This window comes from Eleginops maclovinus, chromosome 6, assembly GCF_036324505.1.
Source record: "Eleginops maclovinus isolate JMC-PN-2008 ecotype Puerto Natales chromosome 6, JC_Emac_rtc_rv5, whole genome shotgun sequence".
Lineage (NCBI taxonomy): Eukaryota > Metazoa > Chordata > Actinopteri > Perciformes > Eleginopidae > Eleginops > Eleginops maclovinus.
Genome location: NC_086354.1, coordinates 3,035,835 through 3,058,154, shown reverse-complemented (window position 1 = coordinate 3,058,154; position 22,320 = coordinate 3,035,835). Strand labels below are relative to the sequence as shown.

At 42.2% G+C, this 22,320-nt stretch overlaps 1 protein-coding gene across 1 annotated transcript in view; it reads right to left on the bottom strand.

The window, feature by feature from the left end:
- Positions 1–344: 344 nt before the first annotated feature.
- Positions 345–22,320, bottom strand: part of LOC134865971 (potassium voltage-gated channel subfamily H member 6-like) — a 55,285-nt gene continuing 33,309 nt past the window's right edge. Inside the window, exons 7-22 of the mRNA XM_063885843.1 lie at positions 21,951–22,061; positions 11,626–11,798; positions 9,816–9,954; positions 9,233–9,370; positions 8,924–9,078; positions 8,130–8,371; positions 6,481–6,680; positions 6,248–6,335; positions 5,566–5,730; positions 5,350–5,471; positions 5,104–5,175; positions 3,902–4,034; positions 2,816–2,894; positions 2,641–2,731; positions 2,192–2,289; positions 345–573 (exon numbers count right to left, since the gene is read on the bottom strand). Coding sequence (XP_063741913.1) covers positions 345–573; positions 2,192–2,289; positions 2,641–2,731; positions 2,816–2,894; positions 3,902–4,034; positions 5,104–5,175; positions 5,350–5,471; positions 5,566–5,730; positions 6,248–6,335; positions 6,481–6,680; positions 8,130–8,371; positions 8,924–9,078; positions 9,233–9,370; positions 9,816–9,954; positions 11,626–11,798; positions 21,951–22,061 — 2,235 coding nt within the window. The remainder of the gene's footprint in view (positions 574–2,191; positions 2,290–2,640; positions 2,732–2,815; positions 2,895–3,901; positions 4,035–5,103; positions 5,176–5,349; positions 5,472–5,565; positions 5,731–6,247; positions 6,336–6,480; positions 6,681–8,129; positions 8,372–8,923; positions 9,079–9,232; positions 9,371–9,815; positions 9,955–11,625; positions 11,799–21,950; positions 22,062–22,320) is intronic.

Below are 22,320 nucleotides of genomic sequence, written 5' to 3'. Positions count from 1 at the left end.
ACTCGCTGGATCTACACTATCAGTATTTACGTTGGCATTGCTAACTAAGTTTTAATAGCCCTTTGAGTATGGAATACACATTTTTCTAAAAAAGAGAAAGACAGAGAAGTTATCTTGTGGTTTCATCACCTGCACGTAATGCCTTTACCCCAGGTGTTCCCGTGCTTCAGCTGTGAATGTGTTTGTGGGACCTCGTGGAGAAAGAGAGCATTGCTTCCAATAAACGCTCCTGGTAGAACCAAAGGTTTGTAGAATTGGAAGCTGAAGAGTTGTGGGGCTGTTTTGTGGTCAAATGGTCATATTCACCAAACACCCATTTGCATACTGCTGAATTACAATTTCAATTAAGGGAGTTGTTGAAGGATATCCTCTTGGTTTTCTTTGGACAGTTGCTGCACAGGGTTAGTTTTTGGTGACTTGTTTGTGGGGGAGGTAGCAGTGGGGGTCAGAATGGCGGAGGAGGGTGCGTTTGGTGTTGCTATCAGGGTGCTGTAGGACGGTGGAATTATTGGCAGCTGTCTCTGCAGCAGCTGCATGAGGATGCCAATGTCTGCTTGCATACGGGACTCCAACCTGGAAATTAAAGAGACACACACACACAAACACACACACACACACACACACACACACACACACACACACACACACACACACACACACACACACACACACACACACACACACACACACACACACACACACACACACTCACGCATGAACACCAAAACAATAAGAGGCTCTTAGCTACTAAGAGCATCGTGAGTTTCCATCAAGCCAGTATTGAAATATCTGAAGTACTGTATATATCTGTAAGTCTGCATTAGTAGCTACAGTGAAAAAACCCTGCTAACATGCTAAGTGCTACACAAAAACAAGACCTTTCAGGTTCTAAAAACCACATTTAAAGCATTATTTTGGGGGAATATGATCTCTCTGTGTGAGTTGCAATCTGAGTGTATCTCTTTGTTTATGTGGACGGGTCGGCTGCACGCTCATGTTAGTGCATTTGAGTCTGTGTGTATTTAGTTAACGGCTGCCAATGACCTTAACCACTTAGAAGCTTAAAAAACTATCTCTAAAAGCCAGAGTTTACAGAGACTAGAGTGCACCAACTGTAATACCACTGTTGATTCTGATCTCTACTAACATGGAGTTTAGATTTTGTATAAGTACAACAAACTAAGTGTCATGTTTATAACTGAATAAAAGACAGGACAGGGCTATACAGTTATCATTCTAAAATTTCAGTAACCTCAACACCTTAACCTCTATTCATTCTGTTGGTTATTTTATATTCTGCTTTATCCTACACATTGCACCGCAGCTTGGAAATTAGAAAGGAAAGATATTTCATTATATTTTCTAGTATTTCAGACGCGTTATTTTTTATATTGTTCAGATGGTTTTCTCGAGGCACAAGAGTACATGCTTTGTACACTTTATTTTATGCCTGGAGCATACTGTATTTATTCACATAGTTTAGAGGACGTGAACAGTTGAGTATCATCAGCGTAGCAATGACATAAAACATATTGCTATTTTCTAATGTGGCCCAAAGGGAATAAATAAGGACAAAATGAAATGTTTCCTAGATTGGAGCCCTGCAGAACCCCATGCATACATGAGGCTTCAGAGGATGTAAAGACTAAAGCACACTCAACAAATGTTCTTTTTTTAAATGTGAAGAGAACAACTGGAGGTCATACAAAACTAATGCAGAGATACATAGGTGAATAAAGTACATATATTTACAGTCCTGTTAATCTTAATCGTTATTTTCAGTCATTTTTTCTAACCGTCTAAATGACTGTCTCTGGTGGATCTTTGTGGTGGTTGATTGACTATGTCTATTTATTTAGTTATTAGATCAGCCCGCATTAGAATTGTTTTTATTTTTCCAAATTGTAAGCAGGGACAGATGTGCAACGGATGAAAGCTTATTTGGTTGCACTTAAACATTTTTTTGCATGGCCTACATTAATTGTTGCTGTCAAATAAACCATAAAAAAATAGTTGGAATAAATAGGAATAATTACATTTCATGTGGTAACTCTGTCCCAAACACAAAGTAATACACAACTATAGTTATGTACTGATTAAATGGAGAGTTAAGACTCTAGCGACTATTTGGTTGGTAAATCTGACTCAAATATAAAAGGTATAGCGACTGCTCTGAATCCCTGTGACCCACCTGGTGATCTGTCCGTGCAGGGCCTCTAGCCTCTTCTCTAACTCCACCTTCTGCCTCCGAGAGATGACGGCTGCAGCGGGGGGAGGGCTGGAAGGAGGCTGAGGAGGCAGGGTCTCTCTACTCCCTGACCCCCAGAAGGTAAAGATGTTGGACACTCCTGAGAAAGCATCTGCTCCCCACACACACACACACACACACACACACACACACACACACACACACACACACACACACACACACACACACACACACACACACACACACACACACACACACACACACACACACACACACACACACACACACACACACACACACACACACACACAGTGAGATACATACGTGAATAAAGTACATATATTTACAGTCCTGTCACAGAGCCAGGTTGAGGTGTACAGTGTCTCAGTCATCCTAGTGCTTTGAATGCATCTTGCCTGTTAAAGAGTTACAGGTCTTCTCAGGTTTGTGGCAGCAGCTTGGATCATGGAGGTCACCTCTGAATCATCTCCTTCATCGTCACTGGAGAACACGGGGACATATCTACAGAGGCAGTCAGTTCACAGTTAGTTTTGTAATAACGATGAATGTCTGTTATAAAGGAGGGAAACATACAGCAGGGCTTACAGTGCGTGTGTATGATCCTCTCTGATGTTACCAACACGCTGCTCTGTGTCTCTGTGAGTTTCTCTACCTGTGTGGGCAGCTCTCTGACTCCTTGTGTGGACCAGACCTGTTACACACACACATACACTGTCAGTAGTTTATAGACAAAACCGTTTTTAACAGAGGGCTGTTAAAGTGTACCAACTCTGATAGTCTGATGCCCCTTGACTGCAGTGCACGTCCTTACCAGTCATCTGTAATGCTAAGATGCATGCTTGGTGAGTAATGGACTACATTAAAAAAAAACTGAATCAGGATACAATAAAGGGTTTCTCCAGAGGTGGGAGAAGTATACTCAGATCTTGTACTTGAGTAAAGTAAAAGTACCAGAGTGTAGGAATACTCTGTCACATTAAAAGTCCTGCATTCTAAATGTTCCTCCAGTGAAAGTAGAAAGTACTCTCATCTAAATGTACTTAAAGTAGCGACAGTAAAAGTAGTGATTGTTGATTGGTCCATTTCAGAATAATATCTCTGATATGTTTTATAATGATTGATCATTAAAGTGTTCTCAGAGCTGGTAAAGGTGCAGCTAGTTTGAATGGCTTTGTATACTGCAGGGTAGCTGCTGGATTTACTCCAGGTGAACTAAAGTCTGATTTAAGGGCTGGTTATATTTACCATCATTAATCCAAATCTGTAAAGAAACTAACTAAAGGGATTACATACATGTAGTGGAGTACAAATACATGGCATAGCATAAAATAATACTCAAGTAAAGTACAAGTACCTCAAAATAGTACTTAAGAAGAGTACTTGAGTAAATGTACTTAGTTACTTTCCACCTCTGGGTCTCTGTATTACCTTACAGTGATGATAAAAAGACGCAATCAGATAACTTGTATGTTAAAAAAATGGAGATAACTTGCAGGATTACAATGTAACAATACACTTTAAAATAAAAATCGAAGATCGATATATCTTGGTTGCTGTTATTCCGTTGTGTTACATAATACACTTGAGCAAAAAACATCTTATTGATATTTATTTTCTGATGTTTTTATTTGAGGTACAATTTTTTTTTAACATGTTACTGCAACGGAATACATTTTACAGGTTCCCCTCTCCTCCCTGCTAAGGGGTTACCTGTGTGTGTGGAAGAGAGTGTGTGTTTCCTTGGGGTTCTGCACAGCCCCTCACAGTCAGAGTCTTCTCCACAATCTTCAGCATCATCATTCACCTGCAGGCACACAGAGAGGGGGAAAAGCATCCATCTACTACAGATACAGTTACATTTCATTTAACATTTCCACTATTATACTCTTTTTCAACAATATAATCCAGGTCTCAGATATCTACAGAACATGTCTCTGATTGGCTGAAACACCAAACAGATCATTGTAGCATCCCATAAACCCCTCTGTTTCAGCCCTGTTCCAAAAGTGCTGATCCTGTGTCTGTAGCTTTAAACGTACCACTTTACAATAAGACTACCCTTATAAAGGGTTTACGAAGAGTTTGTAATTCATAGGTTGTGAACACTTTAGAAATCATTAATAAGCTTTTATAAGACATGAGATGCCAAGAAACATCAAGATGGATGGGGGGAGAATCAACTCAGTGACAACAGATACAGAATGCTGGCTGATGAAGAAGACGGAGAAAGCTAGGCAGCCAATATAAGGCTTAGTCATCTTGCCAAATAGTGAGCCTGTGTTGATGTATGAAAACTATGTTAGAACTGGTTTATAAATGTTTGTTAATGATTAATAAAGTGTTTACAGCTCATTAATAACCTTAGTATAAACCCTTCATGAATCCTTTATATTTGTAGTCTTATTCTAAAGTGGTACCGCTTTAAATGCTAATGAGCTGCTGCTGGCCACGCCCCTCTGAGACGTGATTATTATGAAAAACCCAGTGGTGCTCTAGGAGGAGATTCAGGTGATGAAGTGGGCGGGTGTTACCTTGGTTGGTTATTGGCTCATGGTGGCACAACCCAAAAAAACATTCTGACATCACAAAGTGTCCAAAATCTGATCAGCTGATTTTTATAAAGTCTTTACCTTATGGGAGCCAGATTCATTCCAGGCAGGATCAGTGGCTTCAAGTCCATTTTTATAACTGAGTAGCTTCACACGATTTACACTTACACAAATACAATGCCTCTAATTTAAAATATTTGAATCTCCAGATGAATTACTACTAGTCAAAATTCTAATTCAAGTTGGACAAAACAGTTGTAGACGTCCTCATTCGAATAGTATATTGATTTCAATACACAGTAGAGTTGTACATGAGTAACATACATCTCTGAGATTGAAGGTGAGATCCAAATTGGACCAGAAGTATTCAGAAAATTCCGGATACATGCCGAGAACCTGCAAACACAAACAACAGGAAGTCAGGACTGTCAACACAACACTGACGATACTTACTGTGCGTCTGTGTCAATATATGTTTTAAGAAAAGGACTGAGTGACTACACTGAGGGTTTCCATTCACTCTAGTCATGAACACTTTGTTAATGAGTGGGAAATAAAGACTTGTGGTACCTCCAACATGTCCTCTCTGTTGATGGTGTGCAGGTCACAGTAGGTCAGAGCTCTGACGTCTGAACAGGACTTTCCAGGCAGAGCACAGTGATTGATGGGCTCTCCAAAGATATCATTCTTCCCTGGAGGAAAAGGGTTGAAACCTGGGGGTCATGTTTTCATGTGCAGTGAGAGACATCACTGACTCTTGTTAAGCTTGATGGAGCATGCACCTACCCAGTATAGCTACCACCACGTTTCCTTTGAGGATCTCTATGGATCCTCTAGAGACGAAGTACAGCGCCGATATCAGATCTCCAGCGTGGACCAGGGTGTCCCCAGGAGGAGCGTGGGTGGTCCTGAACCTCATGGCCAGGGCCCTCAGACAGCCCTTAGAGGATCCTAGGACCCAGATCAAACACAACTTTGGACCACTTTAGGCAGGACATACTATGCTCCTATTTATATTTTCTGTCTCTCCTGGGACATGTCTCCATGCTCGATCTCCAACAGCTCTTTATTCCTCTTTTCACCCTCTGTCTGAAACTATAGCCCATTCTGCTCTGATTGGCTAGGTGGACGGCTGTGTTGGTCATTCACTTAGAGATGTCCCGCCCTTAGCCTAGGGCGTACAATGTGTTGGATCGCTAGCCAATAGAAACACGATGTCATGATGTCATTATGTACCAGATGTAAACAAAGGAATTCAATTGAGGTGTTTCAGGCAGGGGAGAGTATGGGAGAGAACCTCCCTCTGGAGGGATTTCAGCCTTTTTCAGACCATTTACATGCACACAAACCTATAGAGCACACCAAAGGGAAAACCTAAAAAAAAGCACAATAGGACTCCTTTTTATTGGTAGTATTTAATTGTGTAAATAATAGATATACTTGTTTTAGTCATACAAAACAATATTACCTTTGAAAGCCTTAAAGTTTTGCAGCAGTGACCTGTTGAGGTGGAGACAAATATCTGCCTGGAGACACTCTGGGAAACCTTTCAAAACCTGGGACGGGGACACAAGTTAAGGACACATTTCAATATCATGTGTTTTTTCAATCAAAATCAGCATTATTATTTTGGAAACTTTAGCCTATTAAATAAGAAGGTCTCTAATCTCTGCTGAAAATATTCCCCGTGTTCCCACTCACAGCGTTCATGTCGATCCCGTTGGTGTAGGACCAGGCGTGTTGGAAGTACTCCTCCAGCCGCTGCCTCAGAGGGTTGGGGATCTGGTGGAAGCGGATGAACTCTCGGACCCTCATCATCTGAGCGTGGTAGCGCGCCGTGCCAGAGTACAGCCGCTGTATAATGGCTGACACGTTCCCAAAAATACTGGCATACATCAGAGCTGAGGAAGAGAGCAGACAGAGAGCAGGTACCATTTAGAGTATTCAAACATGGAGTAATACATGATCTTCTAGTTCATGATGGCACTGAGAACAAGATACGAAGTGGCATGAAGTTTATCTCCTTTAATGTATTTTAAAAAGCCTTCTCAATGTTTATAAAAGAAGCAATATACATTATCCTGTGATCCTTTCTCAGAACATAAGCACTGTGCTAATACATAAAGGTAAAAGGTAACATGCAGGTAGAGCACAGACTGTCGCAGCACCACTAATGAATCTCCACTGCCATGGTAAAAAACATTTCCTGTAGATCCTTCACAATAAAAGCAGTAAGGTTGAGTTAGCATTAGCAGGAACTTTAGCTCCAATACAGCTAAGAGCGACGAGTACAGTAAACAGTAAAAAATGTGAAGTGTGACAGGGAGGAGCTCATGGAAATGCGTGTGGGCTGCCTTTGTTTATCATAATTCACAACGTGGGGTTAATTTCTGGTCTAATAATGCTCATATCAATTTGTTGGTGAGCTCCAGAGGTATTATATGAGAATCAGTAATGTGCAGGCTGAGCAGCCGTCAACAGATCTTGTCACAAAGCTTCAGATTTGTGACAAAATAAAGTTCACAGATGGGTCTGATCCAAGCGGGACCATCAGGAGTAAGGGTTCTTTAGTTTGCCCTTGCAGCTGGTGTAACCCCATCTAGATTGCCTCTAGTGATTACCCCTCTTGGTTTGTTTCTAAAATGCCAGCGTGAACACAAACACATTTTGTTCTACTCATCTTGTAGTCACTGTTTTTAGAACTTAACTAAAGTAAAACTTCTCTTCTCTTCAGTTTACCAGAGGCGTGCTCGTACCTTTCTTGTAGATAAGTCCTTTGTCTAAAAAAAGCAGTAGAAATATTTGTTTTCTAGGACCAAATACTTATTGATGAAGAGGGGGCAGTCCTCATTCTTAGGTAGTAGGAACAAGGAAACATTGTCCAGGGAAACACCAAGGGAGGATGTGGATTTCGTCCAACACATGGTCAGTACTTTTCCAATCTACCTATGGCCATTTTTGTATTGTTTTATGATAGAAACAGAACACTTTAATCCAAGTGATCTTATCTTACACATGAACTCAAATGAAACAACTTTTTTTCTCCTCAGTCCAGACCAAGAGAACACCCTCACACGTTCAAAAGGACACAACGAAAGAAGCATGATGTAAGCTGAGGTGGAACCCTGAAGTAATGCTCGATCAGCTGTTTTTTTTTCACTGCTCACAGATCAGGGACTAGCTGACAAGTCAATGTAACTGTTAAACCATTTTGTACAAACGTCTCTCTCCTCATCCTGTCTGTGAGTATGTTATAGTTAGCTTCAGGTCATTAGCTCTGACCTCAGAAGTTACTGTAGCTCCAGTAGTTTCTGTGACTAAAGTCCTCACAGGTGTTTTGCAGCACTGACCTCCGATCAGCATGACGCAGATGGAGAAGATTTTCTCAGAGTTGGTGTTGGGGGAGACGTTCCCGAAGCCCACGCTGGTCAGACTGCTGAAGGTGAAGTACAGAGCCGTGACATATTTGTCTCTGATGCTGGGGCCCGAGCCACTGATGGAGTCGTTGTAGGGCTTCCCCAGCTGCTCGCCCAGATTGTCCAACCAGCCGATCCCAGCCGAGGTGGAGCGCTCCACGTTACCGATGGCGTACCTGGGGTCAGTACACAGGAACAGTGCATTTTTGGTTTGTCAGTGTTTGTTTTGAAAGGATAAGTCGGGGATTAAATATGACTTAATGACATGAACTCTATTGTTCTTTAATATATTTTGATATTTTTTTGTATTTCTTCCATTAAATGTTATTATCTCATTTAAGTATTTTTTAGAACAAATACATATTTTGGTTTTGAAATCTTGAATATAATGTAATCATACCCCTACTCATCCTGTAAAAAAACAGAGGGAAACATTTCTTGCATTCAGAAAAAATCATACTTTCATTGTAAATCAAGAAATACAAATAAAGCCACAATAAATATAGAAATGAGGTTTTATGGCGCAGTCCTTCCAACTGTCACATCTCAAAATGTGTAGATGTCATTTTTTAAAAACAAAAAATGAAATATATTCAGTCAGTGTTTTGAGATTGTTTAAATCCTTTCCGTCTAGAGTAATGTATTCTTCTGGCACCGTGACTAATTTGGATATCACAGCTGTTTACAGTCTGCATCACCGTGGCAACACTGTAAATAATGGTACTGACCAGATGCAGGCCAGCCAGTGGGCTATGAGAGCGAAGGTGCACATGAGGAGGAAGAGGACAGCTGCCCCGTACTCCGAGTAACGGTCCAACTTCCTGGCTACACGAACCAATCGCAGTAACCTCGCTGTCTTCAGTAAGCCAATCAGAGTGGTGGTCTGTGAGGGGCGGGACACAGAGAGCGTCTGTGACTATGTGACTAGAGCAAAATGTAATGTGAGTGTTACTGCAGCTCTTTTCTTTCTCCCCCCTGCTGTCCCTCTCTTTACCCAAACCTTCCTAACATGTCTCTCTTCTTCCCTCCCTCCCTACCTCTCCCTCTCCACCTCCCCTAACCACCTCCTCTCCGGAGCGTTGGATGAGGAGGTCAAAGGGAATGGCGGCCACCATGTCGATAAGGAACCAGCCTTTAAAATAGTACACTGCGATCTTAGTAGACTGGCTCACCACCTGAGGAAACACACACACACACACACACACACACACACACACACACACACACACACACACACACACACACACACACACACACACACACACACACACACACACACACAGCATGACACACCTGTTCAACTTCGAAAAAAAGCATACAGTCAGTCAACATCCAACTAGCTTGTCAAATAAATGTATAAATATGTCATTTAGTATTTTTTAACACAATTTTCTCCCAGGGATCAAAGAACTATTTATTTTTCACATCTGTTTCTATTCATTTGTGGTACACTTCTGGGTATTTACAAGAACAAAGTAACTTCTGCTCAACTATTTAGTTTAAATATTTTTGTTTTGGATAAATGGAACATGAACTGGAAATCGTTGTCAGTTTATATTTGGAATATTGCTATTACTTATCACAGCAGACAGCAGAGGTCACACAGGTTGTGTTGTTCACCTCATCATTGGAGTTCACATATGTAGTCCTGAAGTTGATGAGGATGTCTACGATGAACATGATGTCCACTATGAGATCCACCACGTTGAGCGGGGAGCAGGAGTACCCGCAGTTCTGCATGGCGGCCTCCTCCTGGTCACTGCAGGGGAACACATGGAGAGAAACAAACACACTCTGACAGCAACAGAACACTCTGGGAAAGCACCCAGCTAGGGAAGTAACAGATGACATGTAACAGGATTATGTAATCAGGATACAACAATTGTGGATTACCAGCAGGATTACAATGTTACTAAAACTAAAAACAGCATAAAGTGTTTGAAGTAAAGGATCAGATGTTCTCTCTCCTCTGTCAGCTGTTCTGTTCTGTAGGCTAATACTTTCAGAGTGAATCTATACGCCTACACATACGTGTGTGTGTGTGTGTGTGTGTGTGTGTGTGTGTGTGTGTGTGTGTGTGTGTGTGTGTGTGTGTGTGTGTGTGTGTGTGTGTGTGTGTGTGTGTGTAGACACGAAATATCTAGAATCCAGAGGAGAGAGGAAAGGTCACGGGGTAACATCAGTTGTAATCTGTTATTTCAGCATGTTCACATTTTGACCTGAGGATGGCACCAGAGAACAGGTCAGGACTTCACTATCAGCTCTCATCCTGTGTGTCACGGTTTGATAACAGTAGTGGTTCCCAAATGGGGGAACAGGGACCCCGAGGGGTACTTGAGGGGATTGCAGGGGCTATGTAGAAAGATTAGGGATTGCACACAAAAACACATTTTAAAATGAATGTTCATAAGCCTGGTGTCCCGCCCCCAGGAAAGAAAAGCTCAAGTGTCTCATTGAAAGTTATAGTCTTAACAAAAGATGTGAAACTGCTAGAAATGTGTTTTAATATTATTAGTTTTTACTGACAATAAGTGTAAATGTCCAATTTAAATGCGGTTTACAAGTGATTTTCATCCAGGAGCAGAATGTATGCACTTCAGAAGGGTTTTACATTCTTTACTGGGATCGGTGGAATAATATCCTTTTTCAACAATCAATTCATAATAACCACAACAAACACATGGTATTGTAAATTTGATAATAATGTTAGATTATCAAAACGTATCAATAATATCATATTTATGCATTTTGCTATCCTCAATGGAAATATGTTTGATTGGTTTGTGGTATGATTTTCTCTCATCCCTAACAGAGCTCCTACATAAAATTTGAGCAGAAATTAAGATATGTTTTGGAATCCTTTAAATCAATGAGTGCAAGTAAGAAGGACAATGTGTGGTTACATTTATTTGTTTTCAAAGGGATGTTCGTTCTCAAAATCTTCACTCCAGTCCAACGTGACCCCAGGCCTCACTAAGGTCCATAAGACCAGGAAAAAAAGCTAACCCCACACAAGAACAACTCAAAAAAAGTCTCGGCCCAGATTAAACAAGAAAAAAACTGTCAAAGACTTTCACTTTTAAGGATGGAGTGATTAATTGTGTGTTCTTCTTTTACCTTCAAGCTCATTCAGGCTAAAACCTCAGGAAAAGAAACCATACAAATTATCAAATTAAATATTTAAGATCGAAATTATGTCAATTCCACCCTTGAGAAAAGAGTGTGATGGTCACTCTTTTCTGTGCTGAGGCATTGAAATCATGTTTGGGATGGACCACAACAATGCCCTCCAAACAGAGGCTACCGTCACCATGCAACAGTTCAAAGAATTAACGTTGATCCGCTCTGTTGGATTCATCAGTACTAGAAGACAGCAGGGGAAGCATTACATCATCAAAGGTGTTATGTTAGATGTGAAGTGTTCACCCACCTCAGTAGAAAGGTGGCAGAATAAGGAGTGAATATGGCGGTGTAAATGACCAGCAGCAGAATGACCCAGTCCCACACAGCTTTGAAGGGACTGTAGTGAAGGATGGTCCACTTCTGGATCCTGGGGGTCTCCAGTTTGTACTCCGGTAACACATCAGCACCCAGAGACATCACCTACAGGAGACAGAGACGGAGGTGTGATTCTGTTCATCCACTCTTCAGCTGACCCCACACTGTGGGCATTTTTCTACACTTAAAGTTTTATTGTTCTTGTTTTTTGGCAGAGATGATGATAAATGTAAAAAGGAAAAATGTATATTTCAATATTCATTTGGAAAACAAACATTATTGATGGCTAAATAGCTGGAAAATAACAACAATACAAATTTGATGACTGAGGAAGGGGCCATAACTGTTGGCAAAAGTTAAAGGACAAACAAAAAATAACCTAGCATATGTAGAAACGCCTCAGTCTTTGCTTTGAGAAGAGAAGAGAGAGCAGGCAAAGTTGAGGCTGGGTTGGAGCTAGCATGGAGAAAAATCTCTCAAGTTTCATTCAATAAAAGCATAGTGTAATATGCAAAACAAATCAATGTTTTTCTTCTAAAGCAAACATATGTAAACCCCTTGCTTAAATCATCCAGAGATACAACTGTCCATGTCGCAAACAACTGGTAATACATCTCCACAGATCAGGCTGTGACCAGTCAGAGCCGCGGCTCCATGAGAGAGCAAGCGGAGGAACGAAATGTTAACTCATTCTTGTTTACTCTGATCATTTCTCACTTAGCTTTTCTCAATTCAAAATTCCTACTTTGCTTGCTCAAGCAGTTTAAACTGTGTTAGTTATCTTACTTTTCTTACACTGGATAATTATACAACGAAATGACTTGAAACCTCAATCTTCTGATCCGATTTCAGACGCCTTATCCATTAGGTCACATGGTCACAAAAGTACGAAATCTATAAGTTTTCTATAAATAACAGATGGCAAACAATGGTACAAGATAGGACTACGTTTAGATGGTGACTCAGGTTTTACCCCAGCCCAGCTTATTCTGGAATAATTCATCTTGATTGATTACAATTACATATTATCCTTTATTTAATGAATTATACATTAATTATGGGGCTATTGTTTGGCGGTTAGTCGTTTCATTTAGTCACCACTGTTTTATTACACATAGAAGCTACAGACATTCACCAGAGGGGGATTCAATGATTTATTTTATGTTGTAAAACAAAAGGTGAAAAACTCTTGAGTTATTCAATCATTAAAAAGCCTGTTGAGTTCAAGACGAGGTTACCTGGAAGTGCTAATGTGGCATATATAGCCATCAGTGGGTTGATATACCTACATTATTATTAATTACATGTTTAACATGATTTGCATTTAGTACAGCTCATGTTCAGAGTGTGGTGAAAATTGTCTGTGTGTTTTCTGATAAGGGATGGTTGGGTGCTTTATAGTTTGAAAAATGTAGTGTTATCTAGCAGTATGCAGTGTCTAACTCCGACCAGCAGAGGGCGCGTTCGCTAAACTGTGTTCAGGGACAAGGGAAGTCTCGCTTGAATACGTTCAGAGAACGAAAACACACACTTGAGTGAAGTTACTGTGTATTACTGGGAGTGGCAGCCAACCAGACTGAGATTCCCTTCATGGGCTGGTTGGAGGTAGAGTTTAGACTAGGGAAAGAATCCGCCATGACAAAGCCACTTGTAGTATTTATGTTGGTGTCAAGTGACCCACACGTAGCAGCAGAGCCCATAATTGGCTACAACGTGATAGAGGAAATAACAGGAGAGGGTAGTCAGACAACAAAGACAGAGACCATCCATACTGTGTGTCAAGCCTTCCAGATAACAGTCAAGACAGCACAAGCAGTGCTTCAGCTGATCCATGCCCCTATTAGTGAGGAAGATGTAGGAGTTGTACACACAGGAAAAAGAACACTCACTCTGGGCGCTGAACAGGTCACCACGGTGTATGTTAATGTCAACACTGGGGCTCAGTATCATGGCCAAGACCTGCTTCTAGTCCCAAGTGCAGAGCCGACATTGCCAGAGGGGGTAGTGATAGAGGAAGGTCTAGTTTAGTGTCCCCAGAAAAAGGTCAGGTTATGTACCAGTCCCCATCGCCAACACAAACAAACACAGTGTAACCCTGATCCAGCGCACTGTTGTTGGTCACCTGCAAACAGTCAAAACGTCCTATGCGGCCAGTGTTGAGCAGATAACCAGAGGAGAGGGATTAAAACCAACTAACACAGCATCAGCCCCAGGTGACAACTCAAAAAAACAGAAACCTGGTGGGACCGTACGGTCGACCTTAGTCACTTAAACGAGGAGCAAAGAAGGATCACAAAACAGCTGCTGAGAGAGGAGTGTCACGCGTTCGCATACGACGATAACGACATTGGCTCAATCCTCTCACTGAAACTCCACATTACACTGCACGACACTACCCCAGTAAGAAAAACGTACATGGCAGTCCCAAAGCCTACACCAGGAGGTGATAGAGTATATCCAGGATTTATTGAATCGGGGCTGGATTACTCCTTCACGCTCTCCGTACGCCTCACTGGTTGTGTGCGTACGAAAGAAGGATGGACTTTAAGACTGTTGTGACTACAGAGAACTGAACAAAAAGTCAGTCCCTGATCGCCACCCCATACCCAGAATCCAAGACATGCTTGACTCCCTCACTGGTAGCTCCTGGTTCTCTGTACTGGACCAACGGAAGGCCTATCACCAGGGGTTCCTGGACAAGGAAAGCCAGACCCTGACAGCTTTCATAAGCCCCTGGGGCCTGTAGCAGTGGGTCTGAATCCCGTTCGGGTTGAGTGCGGCGCCCGCGGAATTCCAGAGGAACATGGAAGATTGTTTGCGTGGCTTGAGAGATGTCATGTGTCAACCGTGTCTGGACGACAATCTGGTCCATAGCCCAAGCTTTGAGGAACACATTGAGCACCTGAGAACTGTGTTACAGAGATATCAGGAGCACGGGGTTAAACTCCCGCAAGTGTGAGGTGTTGAAGAGGACGGTGAGATTTCTGGGACGGATGGTGTCTGGACAGGGCTACACTAAGGACCCATCTGAGGTGGCCCCAGTCCAAGCCTTAAAGGAGTAAAGCGCCTACAACAGTGGGAGAGCTGAGAAGAGTAATGGGATTCCTCTCATACTACCTCTCATACATCCCAAACTTCTCCAGAATAGCCTAGCCTCTCTACCAGCTGCTCTCAACAACACCTGGTCAAATGAACAGAGAGAAGGTCAGGGCCACTACCAGGAGAAAGGTAACCTCCCACCTAACACTCCTATACAATGGACAGATAACCACCAAAGGACATTGAACTCTCTCATAGACAAGCTGATGCAGCCTCCCCTTCTGGGGTACTCATAGATGACCCAACCATTCGTCCTCCACACAGACGCATCCCAGGAGGGATTGGGAGCAGTACTTTATCAGAGACAAAACGGTAAGATGGCAGTTATCAGCTATAGTTCCAGGACCCTAACACCACCTGAAAAGAACTATCACATGCACTCGGGAAAATTTGAGTTTTTAGCACTAAAATGGGGAATATGTGAACGTTTTAGGGATTATCTTTATCATGCCCCACACTTTGTAGTGTATACAGATAACAATCCCTTAACCTATATCCTCTCAACAGCTAAGCTTAATGCTACAGGTCATAGGTGGGTGGGGGAGCTGTCCGAGTTTGACTTTTCCATTAAGTATAGGCCGGGAAAGAGTAACACCGATGTGGATGGCCTATCCCGCATGCCATTAGACATTAATGCGTTCATGACACTGTGTACAGAGGAGGTGGGTCAGGAAGTGTTCAGTGCAGCAGTGCAGGGAGTCAGTGTGCAGGGAGACACCCCCTCGGTCTGGGTAGCAACAGTCCCCATAGAAACACTAGACTTAGTGAGAGATGCGAGTGCACACCCTCAAACCAAGTCCCTGACACCATAACAAGTACGAGACAGTCTGGAAAGAGACCCTGTCATAGACCCAGTTCTGTATTATAAGAGGGACAATCAGCACCCGTCCAGGAGAGCTCTGAAAGCAGAACCGGCGGACGTCAGAGTATTAATGAGACCGTGGGCAAAGTTGAATGTCAATGACGATGGAATTCTCTTTAGGAAAGCAGGAGATAAATAACAGCTTATCCTCCCAAAAGAGCACCGTCAAACAGTATTCCACAAGCTTCATTCGAGAGAACTTTGAACCTGATCCAAGATCGATTCTATTGGGCCCGTATGTACTCTGGCATAGAACAGTTTGTCACCCAAGAGTGTGAGTGTCTCAAGGCAAAGCGACCTCACAAAGCAACCAGGGCTCCCATGACAACCATTGTCACAACATGCCCAGGTGAGCTAGAATGCATTGACTTTTTACACTTAGAGACGTGCAAACAGGGGTTTGAGTACATTCTTATTGTGATCGATCATTTCACTGGTTTCGCCCAAGCCTACGCCACGAAAAACAAGTCTGCCAAAACTGTTGTTGACAAGCTATTCAATGATTTTGCACTCCGCGTCAGATTTCCAGAGAGAATTCACCACAACATGGGGAGAGAGTTTGACAACCAGTTAATGGACCAACTACAGAAGAGCTGTGACGTGCGGGGGTCCCACACAACATGTTACCACCCCCAAGGCAACGGGAAGTGTGAACGGTTCAATAGAACTATCTAATCAATGCTATGCGCCCTCACAAGTGAACAGAAGGCTGACTGGAAGAGCTCATTGACAAAACTGGTGCATGCGTACAACTGCACCCGCAGTGGGGTCACAGGGTTATCTGCCTACTACTTGCTCTACGGAAGGTCACCTCGCAGAGCCAGAGGCAGAGCCATTTGCACCAGCTCTGAAGATGCAAGACGGAGCTCCAGATCTGGAAGATGCAACGGTTGCTCAAGAGGAGACAGAGACTGACAACAGAGGCATCACAGCTGATGGAGATGGTGAGAATGACACTGCAGAGCCTGGGGAAAGTCTACAAGAGTCATCAGAGGAAGATGATCCTGACCCTCCGCCAGCGACCAGCTACCCGCAGCCACACAGACACCGTCCCCGAATGCTGACCTACAACACCTTGGGTGAGCCAACGTGGGTAGAAGCGGGTGCCGAGAGTCTGCACGTCGTGAGTATGTCACCAGCCTGCAACCCACTGGTCATGTGGCGACCGTGGGCATCAATAGACATTGAGGGAATGGATTGAACTTGTACTGTACAAAAGAAGAGACTGGTAACAGACTAAAAGAACCGAGGCCGATATGAGTTCTGTTACATTTGAGAGTTGATCTGATTGGGATCCAGAGTACAGTAACTGATGTTTAGTGGTATAGGTCTAAATGGGTCAGATACTTTGATAAATGGGTACTAATTGAATTGAATGTCAAGTGCCACTTTAAAATAAGTAATACCATGTTTTCAGTGGGAAAATTCAAAGTGGGAAAAAGTACTCTTTGTGTATCTGAAATGTCTGGAGACATTTATTATTGGGGCCATCAGTGGGTTGATATATCTACATTATTATTAATTATATGTTTAACATGATTTGCATTTAGTACAGCTCATGTTCAGAGTGTGGTGAAAGTTGTCTGTGTGTTTTCTGATAAGGGATGGTTGGTTGGTTTATTGTTTGAAAAATGTAGTTATCTAGCAGTATGCAGTGTCTAACTCCGACCAGCAGAGGGCGCGTTCGCTAAACTGTGTTCGGGGACAAGGGAAGTCTCGCGTGAATACGTTCAGAGAACGAAAACACACACTTGAGTGAAGTTACTGTGTGTGTGTGTGTGTGTGTGTGTAAATGTGTAGTGGAGGGCAATTTCACTCTGTACCACGCTACACTAAGATGCTTACTCCTTTTGGGGTTTAGGACTCATTCCTGCTCCACTCTATGGGGATGGGCTTCCCGCCTAAAACCCTGATCCCACACAAACACAAGGATGCATGCACACACACCCTCACCTCAATAGCTACTATTGAGGAGGCTGTCCTAACTCCATGCTCGCTGCGCAGAGGTTCACTCCTGTCCTCAACACTCTCTGAGGACATGTTCACCTCCTGCCGCGTGTCTGTCCTCCCCCTTAGTTTGGACAGTTGCTCCTCGCCACCTTGCTTTCTCTTTCCATCCTGTCCTTCTCATCCCTCTCTCGCCTCACTGATGTAGACAGGCTGTGCTCTTCCAATGAGACAAGGAAGGGGTCAACTGACATTCAACATGGATTCTTTGATCCCGGTGTAGTTTAGTTCCAGTCTGGATAAATCAGTGTTTTTATTCACTATAGTTGACCTTAGCTGTGTTTCATTTATTTTTGATTGAACTTTTAGAGGTTTTTGTCGCCTTGTCGTGTCATATTTGAGCATATTAAAACAAATATTCTCCTCTCATACAAATTATTCTAAGACATTGTAGTAATGCTCCATCTCACTTCCCAATGCAGTCCAAACAGAGAAAAAATCAGTACTTCCTTTACTTTGAACATCACTATAATAGTATTTTCAATATTTATTATTGAGACAAATGACATTCCCATGAGAGAAGTGAGCAGTAGTCCTATCGTCTTCAGATGTTGGTGAATCTCCTCCAGCAGCAGTTCTCTCTGGTTGTAGTATGATCATGTATCCTTCCCTCTCAGTGTGTTCTCCCCCAGTGAGCTTCATTAACAGTTCTCAGCACGTTCAGTTCCACTGATCCATGCTGCCTCCCTCTCCAGATCACTCACTCTTTTTCCTGCCCCCTTTCTCTCTATCCCTCTCTCTTCTCTTTCCCCCCTCCTTTCTCTGCCTTAACCTATAGAGGTGGAATATTTACATTCAGAATTTATTGATATGTTACCACACAAAAAAAAGTCTTCATTTTTTGGGACGTAAGATCTCGCCTCTCCAACAAGAAGATGATTATATCATTTTATCATACAAATTATTTTGTGATTGCATGAATAGAGTCTGTACAAAATAAAATAAAGTCAATCCATCTGGTCTTGTGAAACACTGTATAATTAGCTGTATGTACTGAAAGGACTTGAACTCAATGAGACCTGCAATGTGATCATGAAAGCTTCTGACTTTACTCAATTCTTGTCTTGTAACTTCAGATATAACTATATGTTTTTTAGAAATAATGTGGATGTGTTGTCATGGAAAATGAAGGAAGTCAAATGGACAGCAGAAAGACGATCTAAACCTGATAAAGAAAAAAAAAAAGGAAGAAGATGGGCGGAGGAATAACGGCGCCACGGTTAGCACCACAGCCAGCGTTGCCAGGCAAGTTCAATTTCTCCAATGAATGGCCGAGATGGATGAAGTGGGTTGAAGGATCGCTACAACACTAGACTCACTTCTCTGCCACACCCCCCCAACCCCCCTATGAAATGCGTCCATTGGACTCCTTTGTTTACTTCCGTAACGTAATGACATTACTAAATGACACTAGTGCTGCCATTGCCTAGCGCTCCAACACATTGTCTGTGATAGGCTAAGGGGACAGACCTTTCTTAGCGGTTGATAAATGAAAACAGAGCCGACCAGTGAACCAATCAGAGCAGACTGGGCTCTGGTTTTAGACAGAGGGGGAAAAGAGGTGCTGCATCACAGGCAGTATGAGAAACATAAAGAGCTTTTTGAACATTAAAGCATGGAGACATGTCAGAATAATTCCTCTTTCAGTGAATGCCTTCATGTATACAACTGGCAATAATGCTGAATATACAGCACATGTACTTGTACTTCAAAGAAATACACAGAGGTCTTCAAAGAACATCTCAACTGTGTTTGTGTTATATGCAAACATGGCATTTGTTGAGCTAATAATGCCAGGATCCCAGGGTCACATTGAGTTTTACGTGTTACTGACAGTGATGGAAAACAGGAGTGACTTTTCTACAACAACAGGTATTTTTAGAAAGGGTCTTCCGCAAGGCCTCAAGCTTCCATATGTGCCCCCTCATTATAGCTAACAATAGCCTATCCAATCAACACATACGCACACACACATACACCTGCATTTTTCCCACAATGACATCATTATCTCTGACCTTGTTGCTTCTCTTTTTAATGGAGAAAGAAAGAGGGAGAATGACATCAAAGGAAATAGAATTAAACTGATAATCTACTGCAAAGAAATGAAAAATTCCCTAGAAAATGAATCCTACTTTCGGTTGATTTAAATGAATATAACCAAATTAGTAATGATGAATGATGTGTGTTGTTAAGCAATGTCTATAAATTAATTGTACTTGTTTGAATTTGAAGTCTAAATGCTAACCACCACCAAGCTAAAGGTGGCTAATGTTCCGTGTGATTTCGTACCTCGTTAGCAAACGTCACTGTGGGGTATTTACTGACGTATATACAGTGGTATGCAAAAGTTTGGGCACCCCTCTGAGATTTCATGACAATTTGCTTTTCCTTTATAATAGAAGATCACAGCAAGAACATTTGTTTTCCTACAAAGATGTAGACGTTTTAGTGTTTTCCAGACCAAAATTCTTAGGGTAGCATTACATAGTTTTATTATAATAAAATAAAATGCAAAAAATGGGATGTGCAAAAGTTTGGGCACCCTTATAAATAGCATTCATTTCAACACCTGTACGGATTTATAGCTGACAGGTTGCTGCACAAAATTGCTTTGATTAGCTCATTAGACCTTCAATTACAAAGACAGGTGGAACCAATCATGAAAAAGGCTATTTAACATAGGTAATAGCTGGCTGTGCCTGGCCTAGGTTCTTTCTTAGGGAGTGGCAAGATGGGGACCTCAAAACAACTCTCCACTGACCTGAAAGCTAAGATAATCCAACATTATAAATTAGGAGAAGGGTACAAAAAATTATCTGACAGGTTTAAACTGTCTGTCTCCACAGTCAGAAACGTAGTTGTGAAATGGAAGGCCACAGGAACAGTCCGTGTGAAGGAAAGATGTGGTAGGCCGACAAAAATAGGGGAAAGGCACAGGCGAAGGATGGTGAAAATGGTCACAGAGAAGCCACAGACCACCTCCAGAGAACTACAACAACATCTGGCTGCTGATGGTGTAGTTGTTCACCGTTCCACAATCCAGCGTACTTTGCACCAGGAAGAGCTCATTGGAAGGGTGATGTGCAAAAAGCCTTTCCTGAGTGTTAATCACAAGAAGAGTCGCATGAGGTATGCAAAAGCACATCTGGACAAGCCAGAAGCATTTTGGAACAAAATACTGTGGTCAGATGAGACCAAGATTGAGTTATTTGGTCATAACATGAACAGGTATGCATGGCGAAAAAAACACACTGCATTCAATGAAAAGAACTTGTTGCCCACTGTAAAATTTGGTGGAGGATCTATCATGTTATGGGGATGTGTGGCTAGCACAGGTACTGGAAAACTTGTTAAAGTTGAGGGCCACATGAATTCCTTACAGTACCAGGAGATTCTTGACAAGAATGTTCTAGAGTCAGTCACAAAGTTGAAGCTACGCCGGGGTTGGATTTTTCAGCAGGACAATGATCCTAAGCACCGATCAAAATCCACCAAGGAATTCATGCAGAAGCACAGGTACAATGTTCTGGAATGGCCATCCCAGTCCCCAGACCTTAACATCATTGAAAATGTATGGATTTATTTGAAGAAGGCTGTCCATGCACGGAGGCCAAGAAACCTGACTGAACTGGAGACGTTTTGTGTGGAAGAATGGGCCAAAATACCACCTGCCAGGCTTAAGGGACTTGTCTGTGGCTACAGGAGGCGTCTACAGGCCGTTATTGCAGCAAAAGGAGGCAATACTAAATATTAATGGAATTATTTCTTAGGGGTGCCCAAATTTATGCACATGCCTATTTTTGTTTGAATGCACATAAACATGTTTCTGTTTGACCAATAAAAGTTATTTCACTACTGAGATGTTTCTGTTACCATAAGGTATAACATATGTTAAAATGAAGTTGCTGCTTCAAAAGCTCAGCAAGTGACAAACTGATGCAGTGGTTTTCCTAAGGGGTGCCCAAACTTTTGCATACCACTGTAAGTCGTAGAACAAAATGAGAACATGTACTAAGCTTGAGTTAACGACAGACCTTAAATCAGGCTACTAAAAAAACACATTCAAAAATGTTTGGCTTTGAGACGAGGTTACCGGAAGTGCTACAGTGCTCACTCATTTCTGTGTTTCAGGACTCATTCCCGCACCACTCAATGAAAAATCAATCAAAAATAACTAACAGTCAGTATGTCAGTACATGGTTCTCAATTGTACAGGATGAGTTCCCCTGGGTTTCTGGGTGCACTCTCAGAGATAAGAAAAGAAACATTGCCAGGTGATCTCCACTGACCTGTGTGACCTTCTCAGTCACATTGTGGGTTCTGTCCATCAGTTTGATGGGGGGTCTGATTTCTCCAGGAGGTAACGCCTTTGTTTCCAGCAGGCCCTGACTCATCTGCGGCTCAAAGCACACAAACACACACAATATTACAATCAGATTAGCATAGAGTGGGTTTAGGCACAAGCGTGATGTTCCAGCTAAGAACTTTATATGAGTGCAACTTAAATGGTTAACATTTGCATATAAAGTACCTCTAATATTACCAGAAACAAAACATAGTGAGGTCAGAGAGAAAAAGGTGAAAAAATATGTAAAACTCAAAAACAACGAAAGCCCACACTACATAAGCAACAACTCGGGCATATCTGCAAGACCAATG